Source organism: Globicephala melas, chromosome 10 (genome assembly GCF_963455315.2).
Source record: "Globicephala melas chromosome 10, mGloMel1.2, whole genome shotgun sequence".
Classification (NCBI taxonomy): domain Eukaryota; kingdom Metazoa; phylum Chordata; class Mammalia; order Artiodactyla; family Delphinidae; genus Globicephala; species Globicephala melas.
Window position 1 is genome coordinate 96812118 of NC_083323.1, and position 18770 is coordinate 96830887.

The following is an 18770-nucleotide window of genomic DNA, read 5'->3' on the forward strand; positions in this document are numbered from 1 at the left end:
GCTCAGCGGCCATGGCTCACGGGCCCAGCCGCTCTGCCGCATGTGGGATCTTCCCGGACTGGGGCACGAACCCGTGTCCCCTGCATCGGCAGGCGGACTCTCAACCACTGTGCCACCAGGGAAGCCCGTATATGATCTTTTGTAATTGCTCTATGTATGCTCCAACAGAATGTTTTCTTATTTATTTAATCTCAGTAGAATCTATGGTACAAGATGTTTATTAGAGATCAATATCGAAAGGAAGGGGAGGAAGGAGAGCTGAGCAGAGGGAGAGCTCTAGAGCAAGGACTGCCCCTCAGAATGTTCCATACCAGGCTAAGATGTCTGGGCCCCATTCGCTCACTGCATATGTACTGCCTCTAGAAGGGTATGACATCAGGAGGTAGTTCTCTGTAGCTGAGACAGACTCTGAAGAGCAAATCAAGTCCTGTGTGAAAGGGATCTGGGTAGTGCATCTGTTTCTATCTCAGATGGGTTGCAAGATTTTTGGCAAAATGTGTGAAGCAGGGCCTCATCCAGCTAAGATTACTGGTAATTGAAGTAGCCAACTATTAGTTCTTTGCCACCATTATCAGCATTATAAAGCCATTTCTCTGTCATTACATATATAAAACAATTTTCAGTGGTAAAAAGATAATGAATTATGGTCCTATCACATTGGTTATATGGGTGTAAAAACCTGGGCTGGACAACAATGTCATAAATACATTTGCTTTTGGAATTAAGTGTTGGATATATTTTACATCTGAAGAAAAAGAAGAAAATAAATTGAAATATAAGACAAGAAAAAAATTATCTCAGAATGCAAATTGCTTCTTTATTTTAAAGTCTATTTTATCTGATATGAGTATTGCTACTCCAGCTTTTTTTTGATTTCCATTTGCATAGAATATCTTTTTCCATGCCCTCACTTTTAGTCTGTATGTGTCCCTAGGTCTGAAGTGGGTCTCTTGTAGACAGCATATATACGGGCCTTGTTTTTGTATCCATTCAGTGAGCCTGTGTATTTTGGTTGGAGCATTTAATCCATTCACATTTAAGGTAATTATCAATATGTGTGTTCTTATTACCATTATCTTAATTGTTTTGGGTTTGTTTTTGTAGGTCCTTTTCTTCTCTTGTGTTTCCCACTTAGAGAAGTTCCTTTAGCATTTGTTGTAGAGCCGGTTTGGTGGTGCTGAATTCTCTTAGCTTTTGCTTGTCTGTAAAGCTTTTGATTTCTCTGTTGAATCTGAATGAGATCCTTGCCCGGTAGAGTAATCTTGGTTGTAGGTTCTTCCCTTTCATCACTTTAAATATATCATGCCATTCCCTTCTGGCTAGTAGAGTTTCTGCTGAGAAATGAGCTGTTAACCTTATGGGAGTTCCCTTGTATGTTATTTGTTGTTTTTCCCTTGCTGCTTTTAATAACTTTTCTTTGTCTTTAATTTTTGTCAGTTTGATTACTATGTGTCTCAGCGTATTTCTCCTTGGGTTTGTCCTGCCTGGGACTCTGTGCTTCCTGGACTTGGGTGGATATTTCCTTTTCCATGTTAGGGAAGTTTTTGACTATAATCTCTCCAAATATTTCTTGGGTCCTTTCTCTCTCTCTTCTTCTTCTGGGACCCCTATAATGTGAATGTTGGTGTGTTTAATGTTGTCCCAGAGGTCTCTTAGGCTGTCTTCATGTCTTTTCATTCTTTTTTTTTATTCTGTCCCACAGCAGTGAATGCCACCATTCTGTCTTCCAGGTCACTTATCCGTTCTTCTGCCTCAGTTATTCTGCTATTGATTCCTTCTAGTGTAGTTTTCATTTCAGTTACTGTATTGCTCATCTCTGTTTGTTTGTTCTTTAATTCCTCTAGGTCTTTGTTAAGCATTTCTTGCATCTTCTCGATCTTTGCCTCCATTCTTTTTCTGAGGTCCTGGATCATCTTCACTATCACTATTCTGAATTCTTTTTCTGGAAGGTTTCCCATCTCCACTTCATTCAGTTGTTTTTCTGGGGTTTTATCTTGTTCCTTCATCTGGTACATAGCCCTCTGCTTTTTCATTTTGTCTATCTTTCTATGAATGTGGTTTTCATTCCACAGGCTGCAGGATTGTAGTTCTTCTTGCTTCTGCTGTCTGCCTTCTGGTGGATGAGGCTATCTAAGAGGCTTGTAAGAATGTTTCCTGATTGGTGCCAGATTCTGTATCTTTTTGTTGAACTACCTTTGTTAATTGTGTTATTCAAGTCTACTATTTTTTTTTTACTACCTTTTGTCTGCTTCATCTACCCATTACTATATGAATAATGCCCTCACTGTTCCCCCACCTTGTTTGAATAACTACTAAATTTGGCATTATTATCATAGTTTTACATAATTGGTGCTTCTTTGGCTATGCCTTCATGTTTAACAGGTTCTTTGCTCATAATTTCTCCTTTTATGTTACTATTTTTTGTAGGTTCAATTTCTGTTTTTTAAAAAACATCCCTTTGTAGTTCCTCACTCAGAGTCTGGTAGTGATAACTGAAACAAACACTCCTTCATTCTTATATGATATGTTAGCTAGGTATAGAATTCCAGGACATTGGTTATTTCTAACAGTGCTTTGAGGATGCTATTCCATTGTTGCTGTCGAGAAGTATGTTGTCAGTCTAATTGTCATTTCTTCACAGATAATGTGTCTTTTAGCTTTGTGTATGAGTCATCTCATTGCTTTTGGTATTCTGAAATTTCACTGTGCTATTTCTATGTGTGGGTTTTATTTTTATTATCTTGCTTGAGACTTTTTGTGACTCATGAATCTGATGATTCCTACCTTTCATCAGATACAGGAAAATTTCAGTCATTTTCCCTCTTCTGTTAGACATATGTTGGATATTTTTATTCCACCCTATTTTCCATACTTCCACTTTTCTATCTCTTTATCCCTCTTTGTTGCTTGAGTGGTATGGTCATGCTGGCTGGTGAGAACCAATCGTGTGCATCTTTTCCAGCTCCATTTTCAGTAATGTCATGTTGGTAGCTTGAAACTGGCCATGGTGGGAGTATTTACACCATGGAAACAAGCACATCAGGGCTTTGATTTCCCCCCAGAGAGCTGGCTTATCAGCACATCACCATTTAGATCTATCTTCCAGTTCACTAATTCTCTCTCGCCTCTAATTGACAGATGATGTCTAATCCATCAATTGATTTTTCTTTTCTATTTCATTGACTGTATTTGTAATTTTAGAAGGTAAATCTGGCACTTTTCAACTCTATTATTTTTCTTATTGTCTTGTTCTTTTATCAAGTTTTGATTTCTTCTTTATAACAGCAATTTAAAATATATTTCTTTTATAACCTCTGTACAAAAACTTTATTATCTGAAGTTTTTAGAGCTTGAATATTGTTATCTTTATGTCTGCTGGGTCTTGCTTGAAGTAGATTGTTGCATATGTTGCATAATTTTGGATTGTAAGCTCATCTTTAGAAGGGTTTTATGCTAATTTTTTAATATGGAGTTACTGAATCTCACAAGAAGTATAAATTGGAATCTCAATGCTAAGTGAGGGCTTTCCTATCACTATAAATTCTCAGAGGAGACTTTTCCCCTCCTATTCAGAGTCCAGACCAAGGAAATAAACTTCCTTATTATTTTCTTACTTCTCAGAGTGAATTTTTTTCTTGTTAGCTTTCTCATGGAGGGGGTAGTCCTTCAAGACTGCCAGGACCACAAAGGGGTCTAAGCCCATCTCCCTACATCATGCAGACCCAAGACTCATTTCCATCAATCTCCAAGGAGCTGTTAAAACCCAAGCACATTAGTTGGCAAGATTGCCACCCCCACTGTAATACCCTGTAGTCAGAACATCAAGTCGTATTTGCCAGTTCTATTCTTAAACTTTCTTTCCTTGCTTTTAAACTTTCTTCCCTTCCCTTCCTCCTTTCCTTCTTCTCCTTCTTTTTTGTCCCTTGTCATTCCCTCTACTTTTTAAAATGGGATTAAACACAGATTCAACAGGATATTTGTCCTTTGCAGTGGCAGAGTTTTCAGATTTTTCTAATGTGCTATATTGCCAGAAATGGAAGTCCCAGCCCTAAGATGTCTTCTTCTCCAGGCTTTAAGATCTAAAAAAATAAAAATGGTTTGGGATTAACAGATACACACTACTGTATAGAAAATAAACAACAAGGACCTACAGTATAGCACAGGTTATATTCAATATCTTGTAATAGCCTATAATGGAAAAGAATCTGAAAAAGAATATATATGCATATGTATAACTGAATCACTTTGCTGTACACCTGAAACATTGTAAACCAACTATACTTCAATTAAAAAATACTAACTAAAAATGGGACCTATGTTCCTAGGGAGAAGGTGGTGCATGTTGGCAAAAAGTCAGGGCTCTGGTGATATTTTGGAAATCACTCTCAGAGGACTGCGGGTTAATTTTTTTTTTTGGTTGGCAAAGACTCGACAGTTAACCCTGCTTCCTGACATCATGGGAGCCTGCCCAGCTGGTTTTAACTCTGGCTCTCAGAGATTTTTCTGTAAGCGAGATGATTTGTAATTCCATCTATCAGACATCCTTATGTCTCATTTCAGATTTAGTCCATAGGGTTTCACTTCCTAAAAGGTCAGGAAAGGATCTAGAGGTCCTCTAGTCTAACCCATCATTTTACATACGAGGAATCAGGCTCAGGAGATTATGGGATCAGCCCAAGATCACACAGGGCGATCGAAGGAGAACTGAGACCAGACCAGGGGTCTTGATTCTCTCTCGGGCTTTCCCCACATAGCACAAAGCCTCTTCTCCGCCTCTTCCTTGAGATGGTGTATTAAAAGGTGGGCAAGCCTGTGTGGCGTGGTGACTAAGAACCCAGAGAATGCCTATCATAATGCCTGGCACATAGTAGAAACTTCACAAATTTAAGTGCCCTTCCCTTTGGCTTCTCCATGTATTAGTTTCCTGCAGCTGCCAACAAACTACTGCAAGCTTGATGGCTTAAGACAACAGAAATTTATTCTCTCAGAATTCTAGGCCGGAAGTCCAAAACCAAGTTGATGACAGGACTACACTTCCTCCAGGGGCTCTGGGGAGAGTCTGTGCCTTGCCTCTTCCAGCCACTGCCAGCCACCCTTGACCTGTGCCTGCATCATTTCAGTCTCTGCCTCGGTCTGCACATTGCCTGCTCTGTGTGTGTCTCTGTCTGATCTCCCTCTGCCCCTCTCTTTTGTTTTTTAAGATTTTTTTTTTTGATGTGGACCATTTTTAAAGTCTTTATTGAATTTGTTACAATGTTGCTTCTGTTTTAGTTTGCTCGCTTTTGGGGGGCACGAGGCATGTGGGATCTTAGCTCCATGACCAGGGATCGAACCCGCACCCCCTGCATTGGAAGGCAAAGTCTTAACCTCTGGACCACCAGGGAAGTCCTTACCCCTCTCTTCTAAGGACATATGTGATTGCGTTTAAGGCTCACTCAGTGAACCCAGGATAAGCTCTTCCTCTCACAATCCTTTATTCAATCACATCTTTTGCCGTAAAATATTCGCAGGTCCTGCGAACTAGGAAGTGGACATATCTTTGGGGGCCATTTTTTTCTGCTCCCCACACCCAGAGGCCAACTCACTATACTTCCAAGTCCTGCTTTTCTTTTTCCGGGGATAGTTTATTTTCTATTTCCAGGTGCATGATCTGACCCTGAAGCGTGCTTCACTTCCAGATCTGGCTGTGCAGAGGGACTGCTTGCCTTGCTGCTCCGCTAAGCCCCTTTGCAATGAAGGTGCAGCAGTTCTATCCGGCACTGACTTGGTACCGGGCCATGCAGGCCCGGAAGGCCCTCACAGTCTCTTGTGGGTGGCTGATAGGAGCGTGTTTGCTGTGGGCACCAGGGCACAGATGCTCTGCGAGCACCAGGGATGCAGTGATGCGGATGCTTAGGTTCATGCCGCATTCTTACCTTCATTCTGCAAAAATATGTTGAGTATCCGCCATCCAGCAGATAAGAGTTTAGAGATAAGAGGCACAGCCTGTGCCCTGAATTAAGGAGCTCACAGTTGAATGGGGGGTGAATATAAGCAAAAAGGATACTAACACAAAGGATGGTGAGAGCTTTGATAGGGGGATGGCCAGGGTGCTGAGGGAGCACAGAGAAGGGGCACCCAGCCAGACTGGGGAGGGAGACAGGGAGTCGAGCTAATTCAGAAGGGCTTCCTGGAGGAAGTGGTTCCGGGGCTGCATCTCAAAGAATAAATTGAGAGAGTCAGGGTAGTAAGGGGATGGAGAACATTCCTCACAGAAGGAGGAAAGGGAGCAAAGTCCCGAGAAGCAAGAGTGGCTGGACTGTTCCTCATCGCCTTTCCTGGCATCTTCCTCGCTGTGCCCATTCGCCCAGCTACCCCCCACCAGACGCTGGCTGAACCCGGGTGCCTGTGCCCTGTGGTGTTAATGCTGGGGTACTCCTGCCACAGATGCCTATGTTTTAATCTAAAGAAAGTTGATTCAGGTGACAACAGACCTAGAGTTCTCACTCAGAAGTCCCGGGTCTCACGACCGTGGCTTCATCCTCCTGAAACTTTCTCCACAGGGACCTTGACCTCGGACCCCTACGACTTTGCCAACTCCTGGGCCCTGAGCAGTGGGGAACAGCGGTGCCAGCGGGCGTCCCCTCCCAGCAGCGTGTGCAATGTCTCCTCCGAGCTGCAGAAGGTGGGTCCACCCAGGCTTGATGTGGGCTGCGGGGTGCGGGGTTTCTGGAGTCAAGAGGCAGAACAATATGCAGTCCCAGGTCCTCCATCCAGGGGAGGAGCGAGTCCCTCTGGCTGCTCCGTGTCCCACGGGCCGCTTTCCTCCTGAAAACCAGCTGGGGCTAGAGTCGCGTTGACGCTAATCCTAATACTGTCCTGGGCCTGGAGCTCTGAAGATGGGCCTGGTTGAATAAGCTGGTACCGCGAGTGACTATACTTTTCTGTTTTATGTTCCAACGCCCTCTCAGCCCCAAATATCACCATCATCACCTGCCACCTGTCTGAAATTCTGGGGTAGAAAACCATTCCTTTGTAAGGGCCCAATAAGTGGTTGTTATAAAGCACAAGTATGGGGCAAGGCCCCAAGGTCTCACCAGCACATCAGCAGGAAGGGGGTTACCTCCTGGTGGGGGAGGGAAGAAAGCTGGGGGGAGGGAGGAAGGTGGGGAGAGGCAGGGGCAAGTCCTGATGCCCCCAGCTTGGATGTTGTAATAGTTTCCTAAGGCTGCTGTAGCAAATTATCTCAAACCCAGTGGCTTACAGCCACAGGAATGTATTCTCACGGGTCTGGAGACCAGAAGTCGGAATTTGGTTTCAAGGTGTCTGCAGGGTGGGCTCCCTCCAGAGGCTCTAGGGGAGAGTCCCCCCTGCCTCTTCCAGCTCCTGGGGGCCGTGGGGTTCCTTGGCTTGTGGCTGCCTCCGCCACTCGCTGCCTCTGTGGTCTCGTGCCTCCTGTCTGTGTGCTTCTGTCCGGAGACAGAGCAGATGGGGGCTTCTCCTGCCCCTCCCCACATGGCCCTATTTCTCCCTGTACTTAGCAGCTCTTTCCCCTTCAGGGTTACCCTTTATGATCGCACTTGGAGAGGAGGGGGTCTGGGCGGGAGGGAGTTGGCAGGACTGCACGCTGTCTCCTCCTTTTGCCGGTGGAGATGGCCTTTGTGCTTCTGTGCGGGGTGTTGGGAGGATGATGCTTTAGGTGGAGAAAGACCTCCCTCTGTGGACGACCTCCCTCTCCCCCTTTGGGGGTCAGGCTGCCTGGGCTGAGGGAGGAGAGAGCGGCATGGCCCCAGACGCGGCTGGGCTCTCGTCAGCACATGGATGCCCTGTCCAGGCTGCCCTCAGAGACTCACTGTCTGGGGAACGGGGTTACTTGGAGGTGATGTGAGTCAGGTTCCCTGGAAGCAGAGGTTTGTGGGCAGCGAGTGACCAGGGAGGCTCTCAGGAAGTGAGAGGGGCGGGGCTGGGCAGGGGGAGAAGCTGAATACCACGTAGTTACAACCGAGGCCTCAGCTGGTCCTTCAAGGAGCTCTGAAAGCTGCGCTGGCCCCATGGGGCAGGGGGGCCCACCCCGACCGGTTGGTCATTGGGTGTTGGCTGCCTCTGGGCAAGGAGACTGGGTGGCTCCCTTGGGCTGAGGGCAATGCCTGCAGAGTGACTCGGCTGTGAGTCCCCACCAGCCAACACCCTCAGCTCCCGGTGGGTGAGTCCTTCTGCTATGACACCCAACCCCTGGTCTACGTGGGGGACGTATAGCGCACCCAACATCCCCCGCAGAGCCAGCTACTCGACAGCATCGCCTCCCTACCTTCCACCCCCCGAGCCAGCACGCTGCTCCAACCCACAGCCGTGCAGGGGGAGGGCGGCCCCTGCTGATCCCCGGGACTGTCGCCGTGACGGGACTTGACAGGCCACATAAGCCCCTCGCCTGGGCCTGTGTGGTCCCGCAGGGCGAGGAGGAAACCAGAGCTTGCGCTGGCGCTGGGGGTTAAGGAGCTGCCCCGAGTCACCAGCTAGCATTGCGGAGTCAGGATTCACGCGCTGCCCGCCCGCCCCCGTACTGCCTCTGCTGTTCTGCCTGCGCCATCTCAGGCTGCCCAGGTGAATCCCACCCTTGTGTTTTCCTTCAGGAGCTGGGCTCCCTGAATCTTGAGGTTCCTTTCAGCTCGAAAATTCTTTGTGTGTCTCTCTGGATTGGACTAAAGAGACAGTTGATAATAAGTCTCACTAAATATTCAATGGATGGATGGATGCAAATTAGGTCATTTATCTAGGGATTGGGACACCCCCATGATCACAACCCCAATCCTTCATTTGTAAGACCAAATCTGCATGTAAGTAGAGAAACTCCAGCCCTCTCCTACTCCAGTAGCTGAATAAAACACACAGCCACCTGCACACGCACACACCTACCTTAGCGTGAGAGAACTTCAGTGTTAGCTGCCCAGACTTTCTATTTTCATGGAACAATTTGATCTTCTGAACCAAGGAGTACGTCAGCACCAGGAAAACGCTCTGGGTTGTGCTCGAGCCAGCTGCCTGGACCGTAAACACAATTTCCAGTTTATCAACAAGTACATTCCTAACGCCTCTTTTTCTTGGGTTTCCAGTGTTTCAGTGGTGCTAGGTTTTCCAGCTGGTCCGGAAACATCTCTGTCACCTGGAGCGTAGCCCAGTACTGGCAACTGACAGAGGCAGACCAAGTTCTAACCCCGGGGGGAGGGTGTTATCCTGGGGAAGGGGGGTAGTTTCCTCTTCTTTCCAGGAAAACTTTGAAGCAGCAGCCGCTTGTCCTTGTAGCTCATTAAGTGTTTCCCATCCCTGGGCCACTTTGTAACTCTGCTTTGTAACTCTGCCCGGCTTTGTAACTCTGGGCAAGACACTTGCCTTCTCCAAGCCTCAGTTTCCACATATGTAACATAGGCCCAGGACCAGTGCCTGCTCCTCGAGGCCATCGTAAGGATAAGGGAACATGTGTGGAGTGCTTAGCCCAGCGGGGCTCAATTGTACGAGCTGTTATTGTTATTATTATTCCTGTTGTGTCTGTGTTTGCCCCTGGAGTGGCCGCACTTTGAGAGTAGGAGTGGGAGAAGCAGGCCAAACGCACACAGTACTTTAAGTGTAAGCTCAAAACTCATTCTTTCTCTCCTCCCCTCCACCCAGCTATAACCCCATTCTTTTGGAGGCGAGGATCGATCTGAGCACAGCTTGGGGTTAGAGAGAGAGCAAGTTGCCTGCGCACATGGACACGGAGGGGTGGGGAAGTGCAGGAGTCCACTCTTCTTCTGGGGCTTCTTGTAGCCCAGGGCCATTTGGGATTGAGGGCACTCCAGGAGCCCAGGGCAGCAGGGAGGGGAGGCGGAGGGATTTTGTCCTCTCTTTCTTTTATTTCCAAACGTACACTTCCATAGGTGGCTGTGGTTCGCTGTCTCCCACCCTTTTCAGTGTTCTCTAGGCAGGGGTAGGATTGCCGGGTTGGTGGAGGGGAGGGGGCGGGAAGTTAGTTGGTGAGCTGGGTGGGGGGCAGGTAGGTACCTCTGATACCGAGGGCGTGGGCTTGTCTCACTTTATTTTGCAAACACAGGCAGCGCAGAGTAAGTGCAAGACAAGTGTTCCCACCCTCGGGGTACAAAGGAATGCTCTCATTTACCCCGAAGAAGTGGGAGGTGAAGACAGGATTTTCAAACGGGGAACCTGATACAGAGGCGGAGTAGAGGAGGGAGCTGGGCACTTTGTCTCCTGGAGACCGAGAGGGAGGGCCTGGGGGGTGGGGCAGTGGGGAGGTGCTGGGAGAGAATCCAGAGACGCCTCATTTGTCTCCCAGGTGCCTTTGGAGGCTCCAGCTGCACACTCGCTACTCACTTTGTCTCCTGGGTGCCTTGAAGTTCTTACTAACCAGTATCCTGGGAGCAGCTTAAGAAATTGGTTACCAAGTTTTCAGTGCTGGGCCGAGGCCCCCCAGACACTCAGACCTCCCAAGGCACAAACTCCTTCTAGGTCCAAACTCCTGTTTCAGGTTGTTTACCTGAGAAGAGGGGCTGGGCTTTGTCTCAGCCAATCAGGCTGTGTTTGCCCACGAGCGGGGTGCCCCCCTCGGCTGGGACGCACAAAGACATCTCCTGGGAGGTGATTGATGCGGTCTCTGTCCCCAGTCTGCTTAGTCCCACTGGGTCCCTCGGTTCAGAAGTCGGGGCTGGTAAATGGGCAGCATTGACAAGGGTTTGCCGTTGTGGCTCCACGAGCCGTATTCAGTGGCAGAGTGTTCCGTAGGGGAGCCGGCACTGGCTGGAAAGCTTTCCTTGAGCCGCCAGAATCTATTCGCCCGCTTCTGGAACTTTCTGTCTTTCTAAGGTGGCAGCAAGGAGTCAGCTCATTCTGAGAGCCAGGTCATATTACTCATACCCGGGGGATGAATGTTTCCTTGTTATGCCAACAAAACCCGGAGCCTCTCTGCTGGGATGGATAATGGCGTGTTTAATGGCACACAGATGTGCGGCGTTCTTTTTTTTCCAGCTTTGCAGAGGGCAGGACTGCTGGAGTCGGGGGCTCAGGGTGCAGACCTAGTAACAAAAAGCGCCCAGCTATAGATGCTCAAATAATTGGCAATAATCAGGTAACTCTACTACACAATGAATGTTTGAGAAAGATCCTTAGGTCGCTTTTAAAAAAATTTTTAATTCTGTCAGTCTGGGGAATGTCAGCAAGGGCTGAACCTTACACAGGGATCCTGTTTATGTCCTGTAGTCCTGTCTGCAACGTGAAGCCCGCGGCTCCAGGAGGCTGGATGTAGGCTGCAGCTGGTCCATGCAATGCTCCTTCTAATTAGAAAAAAGGCACCCCTTTCTCAAGACACTTTACCATCACCTGCTGGGAACTTGCCATAGTAAACATTATAAATGTACCTAGAATGTAGTACACACGTATGCTGTCTACCATGGGAACTGTAGCCTTGGGTGTGTTGCCACTGCACTGTGTGACTTGCAGAGCTATACTTGATGGCCATGAACTTGGCCTCGCTTCCACTGGGAGGTGTGTCGCTGCAACCCTGCTCCTCCTTAGGATAAGCTCCTCCAGAGTGGAGGGCCGTCTCCTGCTTCTGCTGCTCACATCTGAACATGAGGCCACCTCTGTTACCGAACTCAGGTCTGGCTGCTGGCTGCTCGCTGCTGGAAAGTCAATACTCAGGAGGCAAGTGCTGCTAGAAACAGAAATGTTGCTCTAATCCGAAAGCCGGCAATCTGGGGAGAAGGCGGACTCGTGTCCCAGAATCGACACCAAAGGTTTTGCTTGGCCAGGAAAGTTTTTAAAGGGAAAAAGGGGAAGTAGTTTCAGTGAATCATTGAGATAGAGAGGGTCAGATACATCGCCATCCACTGCGTGCAGGCTTGTCGACTCTTTGTCATCTTTCTTTGAGATGTTATATTGTTCACACAGTTTGTGAGATTACTGAAGGGGAAGCTGGGGAAAAGATCTGGTCCCCTGTTAATCACTTATTCTCCGTGTCTATTTCTTTGATCTAAGGAAAGAACAAACAGATTAAGCAAAGAATTGTGTGATCAAAAGATTGGAAAGGTGTGCTTGGGTTGGAGGTTAGTGAAAATATAGCTTTGCTAATGGGACAGTACAAAAGGGGCCTCCTGCAGAGACCTCGTCCTGCAAAAAGCTGCTTATACTCTCCTGCCCCTGGCCCACTGAGTCCTCTCCATATCCCTCCTCAGAATTGGTTCTCAAGATGACCAGTCTTTCTTTTCATCAATGTTAGGAATCTCAGGCTCATAATAACTCAGAGTGCTATGAGATTCCAGAAGCTATCTAGTCCAGTCCCCTGCCCGTGTATATTCAGATAGGCAGGTGGTACTGTAACCTGGACTTTAAGACTCAAGTCTCTGAGACATCCTTGCTGGGCTCTTTCCAGCTGTTGTGCAGAGCTCAACCCTATGCAGCCCTTCTTGGCTCCCTGAGGAGAAGTCACCCCTTTCTTTTACCCCCAGTTGAAGATGAAGACCTCCCTTGGTGCCCTTGAATACTGGAGAAGCCAGATGCTTGCAGTCTGGTTTTTCTAGGTCCTATTCAGGACTTCGCGTCCAGTGGTACTCCCATCAGTCACCTAACAGTCCCAGGTTGGCTGTTTTCCACTGGCTCTGAATTAGACGTTTATTTGGGGGAACAAAATCCTTCTTCCTTTTGTTCTGTTGCTGTTCATGTCTGCATATTTTCTCCCCCTCTCCTCCTCCTCTGAAAACCTGCTCTTCACCTGTAATTCCTCTTCCCCCCCAGTAAGTCACCTGTCCCCGCTGGAGCTAACATTTGTAAATACTCATGTTTACTTTGAATGACGGTAACATGTCCCCTCCACGGCACAGAGAGGCACACGAAATACCCATTCTGTTGGGGACAACGCAATTCACTCTTCACATCCTCGTGAAGTATTGCCCACGCCTTTTTTTTTGCAAAATTCGTACCCAGCCCTTTCTCCTGTTTCTGCCCACAGTTGCCCTGGAAGGAGGCTCACAGGCCTGGAGGGAGGTGATTTGGTGGGAGAGGGGCTAAGTGCCCTGGCAGAGCTGGGGGCTTACTGACCACATCCACTCCTGGCATTCCTGCTTCCTCTCCTGGCCTCCTGCTTTCACTTAATTGGCCTGGAATAGACTTTTCTTGGAGACTGGGAAGAATTTTGTTACGTTCATTTGCTTGGTAGGATAGTTGTGATTCATAGAGAGACCAATTGTGTGAGTCTGGTCCAGGGGAGGTCAGTAAATCTCAAGAAGAGATCCTTGTAACCCAGGACCCCCAGAGGAGTTAGTTGCCAGGTAACCTGAGCTGGTGCTGCAGATGGTGCCCACCCACTGTGTCCTAGTGATGCTTACATCCGAGTTGGGGTCTGAACACAAGTACACACACACATGTACACACACACGCATACACATATACACATACACAGGCATACACATACACATATACACAGTGCACACACACACATGCACATACATACACACAACACACACATATATGCACACACATACACACATATACACATACGCATACACACATATACACATATATACACATACACACATACACATATACACATGTGCACACATACGCACACACACACAGATGCACACACACACACATTCCCCTTTTTTCAGAGTGAGAGCTGTTCTCTCAAGTCCTCCGTAGGCTGAAGAACGAGGGTTTATTTTGGGAACTTTGCCGAAACCCGAGAGTCCGGGGCGCGGGCCCTGGTTTGGCTTGCTTTGCTGTGTCCTCACGTAGCTGCGTCCCTGCTCTGCAGTTCAGTGTCCCCTCTGAAGACAAGTAGAGCTCTGCCCAACACTGATGGAAAAAGCACCCTTTTCCTTTCCAGCAAATTCCCTCACCCACCTGAGTGCAGGGCGACAGAAGGGGCAGTGAGCCCCTGGGCTTGTGGTGGGACAGTGACCTTGGCCACTTTGCCTTTGGGGGTCTAGCCTCATAGCAGAGATCAGGGGCTGCCACAGGGTTTCAGCATTTCCCTCAGATTAAGCAGATGCAAATGCATCCCTAACCCATCAGCCTCAAAACCCTTCCATGAAACGTTTCCTAAGTGGCTTTCTTTCCCTTCTCCTCCTCCCCGGCGATGCCAGGAACCTGAAGGTGCCCATCAGCACGTATTTACTGAGATGTTCTGTGTCTTAACTCTGTGCAAGTCGGATTTGCAGTCTCACTCAGAGACAAGACACATAGGAGATGTTGACGCAAACAACACATGACAGAGAACAACACAAATGCCATTTTGGGTTAGTAAAGGGTGAAGTGGTGCAGCAGCTCCTATCACACAGCTGATTATCCTTCCTGACCCGGAGCAGGATGGGTGGAGCTGCTCCAGCCCCAGAGCTTGGACAAACCCCAAAGTGGGAACCGGGGGCGGGAACTCGGCCCGTGTCCTCCCAGCCGGCTGGTCCTGCCCTGATCCGTACTCAGATGCTGCCCAGGAGAACAGGGTGCAGGGAGAGAAGGGTCCTTTGGAGGACTGTGGCCATCTCCCTTGGCACTGGGGACTTCGGTGACATATCCAGTTACCCTACTTCTCGAGAGGGCTGAACACCAAGTATCTCAGAGAGAGGAACGTTCAGCTCCACAAAACCCTCCAGTTAGTGGAAATCATGGGGTCTTTTCGAGCCAGATCTTGGAATGTGGGTGGGAATCGCAGGCCAGGCAGAAGTATAATTAGAATCAGCAGCCCTCCCCCATCCATCCTTACAGGCTGACCAATGAGAAACTGTGCCCTGCCACAGGGGTGAATTCCTGAGCCCACAGCTTTGGACCGGTTTAGGCCCAGGCGCCTCTGGACCTCCTCCAGGGACAGCCGTGGGACACCCACCCCAGGGCCTGGCTGAACAATCTTGCACTTTATATATTAGCCTCCCCTTTCTTTGTTCACTTCAGACCTAGGAATGCCCCCCTCCCTTCTCCTTCCTCAGCTGTTTGGGAACCAACACAATAGCTAAGCTCCAGATCTCTCGCTGCTGTTTCCTCTCCTCGAGCCCCCATTCCCCTCCCATCTGCCCTTGGGGAGATGAGCTTCTTTTCTCTCCCTCTCCCTCGAATGGGCTTGGCATCTCCAGGGAGGAGGCCTGGTCTTCTCTAATGAACTGAAAATGTGATTAAGTTGGGCTCCAGTTGGGTCTGCACAGCCCCCCAGGCAGGGTGAGGTCATGGCTTCATGGAGCTGGGCTGGCGCTCTCTCGCCAGCCCCTGGCACCCCAGACGAGAGGAGCAGGAAGAGAGAAGTAGCTGATGCTGGGCATTGGAGCCAGGGAGATGCTGGAAGTGAATTAGCTGACCCTCTGTGTTCTCCCTGCCAGAATGGTGTACCAGGGGGCTGAGGAGAAGCCATTTTCGAGCTGTTCAGCTAGCATTGACAATAGGCCAATGATAATAGTCACAGGCACTCGATTGCCCTCCCTCTGTAATGTCATTTAGTTTTATTTTGCAGCCAAGTCTAAGGGAGGAATTGCTCTCTGTGTTAGTTAGGACTAGATTCTCCTGTGCCAGGACACCTAAAGTAGAAACAGCTTACACAGTATAGAAGTGTGTTTCTCTCTCATTGTCAAGGAGTTCAGCTTGTGTCAGGCATCATGACGACCTTCCAGTGTCGGAAGAGAAGCATTGAAAGCAGCACACCCTCCTTTGGAGGCTGCTTCCAGGGAGTTGCCCAGGACACTCCTGCTTATGTCCCGGGGTGGTGGTGGGGTGGGGGACAAAGCTTCGTCTTACAGCCACTCCCAGATGCAAGGGAGGCTGAGAAATGGGATCTTTATTCCCAGGGGCTATGTGCCCAGGGGAAGATTGACAACCGAGGGTTTTCTGACTAAGAGAGAAAGGAGGAATAGGTCCTGGGCAACTTTCAGTCTCTTCCATAATCTCACTCTTTTAAGGGGGAGGGAATCAAGGTTCAGAGAGGGGAGATGATTTTCCTGAAGTCGCACGTTTTGTTAGTGATGCGGTTGGTGCTTCTGAAGCCTGCACTCTATCCACTGTGCTACACTGTCTTCTCATCTGATTGGTAGGAAACAAGGTGGGGAGGGTGGGGGCATCGGGAACATGGAAAACCAGGTAAACTGCGGTTGGGTGGCAGTGATCTCAGGTGGCCTTGGCCTGCAATAGCTTGAAGCAGGGTTTCAGTTCCCGGCCTGAGACTGAAGTCAGGCCGTGGCAGTGAGAGCGCCGAAACCTAGACACCAGGGACCAGTGGCCAGTGACAAGGCCCTGGCCTGTCAGCTGTGTAGAAATGAATTTCCACATAGAGATGGAAAGTAGTGAAACAAGTGACGTGTTTATTAGGAGGAAAAAGGGTACGTGTGGATAGACACACGGGCGGGCTCAGAGAGAGAATCTTGCCTTTGTGGCAGTTTGAATCACCTTTTTTTTTTTTTAAATAATTTATTTATTTATGGCTGCGTTGGGTCTTCGTTGCTGCTTGCAGTCTTTCTCTAGTTGAGGTGAGCAGGGGCTACTCTTTGTTGTGGTGCGCGGGCTTCTCACTGCGGTGGCTTCTCTTGTTGCGGAGCATGGGCTCTAGTAGTTGTGGCCCACGGGCTTAGTTGCTCCACGGCATGTGGGATCTTCCCGGATCAGGGATCGAACCTGTGTCTCCTGCATTGGCAGGCGGATTCTTAACCACTGCGCCACCAGGGAAGCCCTGAACCACTTTTATGGGACATTTCTTCAGGGTTTCCTTTGGCCAATCATCTTGCTTTGCCTGGTTTTCTGAGTACGTATTTGGTTTATCTTAGGGTCCTCCCCTGTGTGCGCACACATCTCTTAGCCAGGATGGATTCTAGCGAAGAGGCTTATGGGTAGGTTGACATCACTTACTACAGGGTGGCACCTCCTCCATTTTTGACCCCCCCGCCCCCAGGAGCCTTTCTGCACATGCATAGTCGGGAAGGTCTCCTTGACCTCGAGAATGAGAACTATGTGGTCTCTCATCTGCGCAGGGCTTAGCTTCTCCCCCCTCCTGCTATCTTGGAGATCTGCCCACAGGGTAGAAACTCCAGAGCCTCAGCCTGGGGCCCATCTGTACAGCCATTGGCAAACTAAACCGGCTGAGAGCCCTTTACACTCTTGAAAATGATTGAGGACCTCAAAGAGTCTGTTTATCTGGCTTATATCTGTTGATATTTGCCATATTAGATATTAAAGTGGAAAATTTTAAACATATTAATTCATTAAAACATGAGACACATTACACTTAACGTGAATACCATCATTTGAATAAAAATAGCTATAAATTCCAAACGAGAAAAATAGTTTGGGGACAAGAATGGCATTGTTTCACGGTTTTGCAAATCTCATTACTGTCTGGCTTGAGAGAAATCAGCTGGATTCTCTCATCCTGTCTGCAGTCAGCCTGTTGTGATACCACACATCATGTAGCCTCTGGAAAATTCCACTGTGCATTTGAGAAAGAATGAGAGCATAAAGGTCAGATAACATCTTAGTGTTGTTAGGAAAATAGTTTTGACCTTGTGGATTTCTGAAAGCATCTTGGGAGTCTGTAGGGGCCCCTGGACCACACTTAGAGAACTGAGGGCCTACTGAATTCTTTACTCTTTCCTTGCTTCCTGTCCCAAATCTGGAAGGCTGTATGCAGCCTTTCTCTGAGGCTTGTGTTCTTTGCAGGGGTCTTCGGGCCTCTGAAGGGCCTGTGAGTGGGAGTGGATGACGTGGTGGTCTCTGAAACAGGTTTATTTCGTGGCTTATGGAGAGCGCAGACCACCATGGAGGGGAGGAGGGGTTTGGTCTGCCTGTCCTTAAAGCCGGGAGATGGGTGGAGACTCTGTGGAGGACCATCCGGCCAGGGGTTCTATAGGTCAGTGGCCCTGGGTGGGTGGTGAGAAGCGAGAGGAAGCCGCCCAGCTACCCAGCAGCCTGTGTCCCTCTGGCCCACCCAGCACTGCCGTGCATGACTGTGCCCGACTCCCACAGACGACGGGGCGCAGGAGACAAGCCTACGTCGTGGATGGAACCCAGGCCTGCTCACCAAACCCTGCAGTGGATGGAGTGGCCTGGGGTGAATCAGAGAAAGGCACCTCTGAGTGCTGTACTCGGGGAATAACAAACAGAGGGTCTGGAGGCACGAGCTTAGGAGAAAATAGAAACCGATTCAAGGAGAGTCCGTGAGGTTGGGGATGTGACAGGGGCCAGAACTAGCTGCTGAGAGAAGCTGAGGCCACTGACCTATGAGAGCAGTGTCCCAGGGGCAGCCGTGCCTTTCTTTCCCGGGGGGTCTGTTGGCAACACCGGGTTTGGCTCAACCGTAATTACTCTGTTTCTCCTCCTGCCTGAACCTGGCTATCAACCTTGCCTGGTGTGGCCTCCCTTCTGCCCTGAAACCAAATCCTGTGTAGCGTGCAGAGTGTGGTTCAGACTGTGCATCCTTCCCTGGCACCCCAGCTGCAGGTTCCTTCCCGCTGCTATTGGCCGCACCACTGGGAAGACAGCCTTACATTGAGGCCGCGTCTTCTGACTGTTATGTAACCTTCCCTATGGAGACACCTGGTGCGGTAGATCGGCTCCCTGAGGACAGGAGGGTGTGGCTTTCTCGTTGTGCTCATGACTGTTGATCCAGCACTTTGTTATTGCCTGCTATGTGCGTCTTGGGGATACAGCTCCTGTCTTTGAAAAGCCTGCAGGGAAGTGGGTAAGTCGGCCCCAGAAATCAGGCAAGAGTAGATGCACCCAGAGGCCCGTGGGAGCATCTAACTCCGGGACCAAGTCTGCTTGCTTTCTATTGTGGGCCTTGC

General features: G+C 49.0%; 1 protein-coding gene across 2 annotated transcripts in view; it reads left to right on the forward strand.

Annotated features, from left to right (window-relative positions):
* VWF (von Willebrand factor) overlaps window positions 1–18770 on the forward strand; it is a 199980-nt gene that overhangs the window by 76151 nt on the left and 105059 nt on the right. For both annotated transcript variants that reach the window (XM_060306367.2, XM_070046402.1), the window contains exon 10: window positions 6543–6664. In XM_060306367.2, the coding sequence (XP_060162350.1) occupies window positions 6543–6664 (122 nt within the window). The remainder of the gene's footprint in view (window positions 1–6542; window positions 6665–18770) is intronic.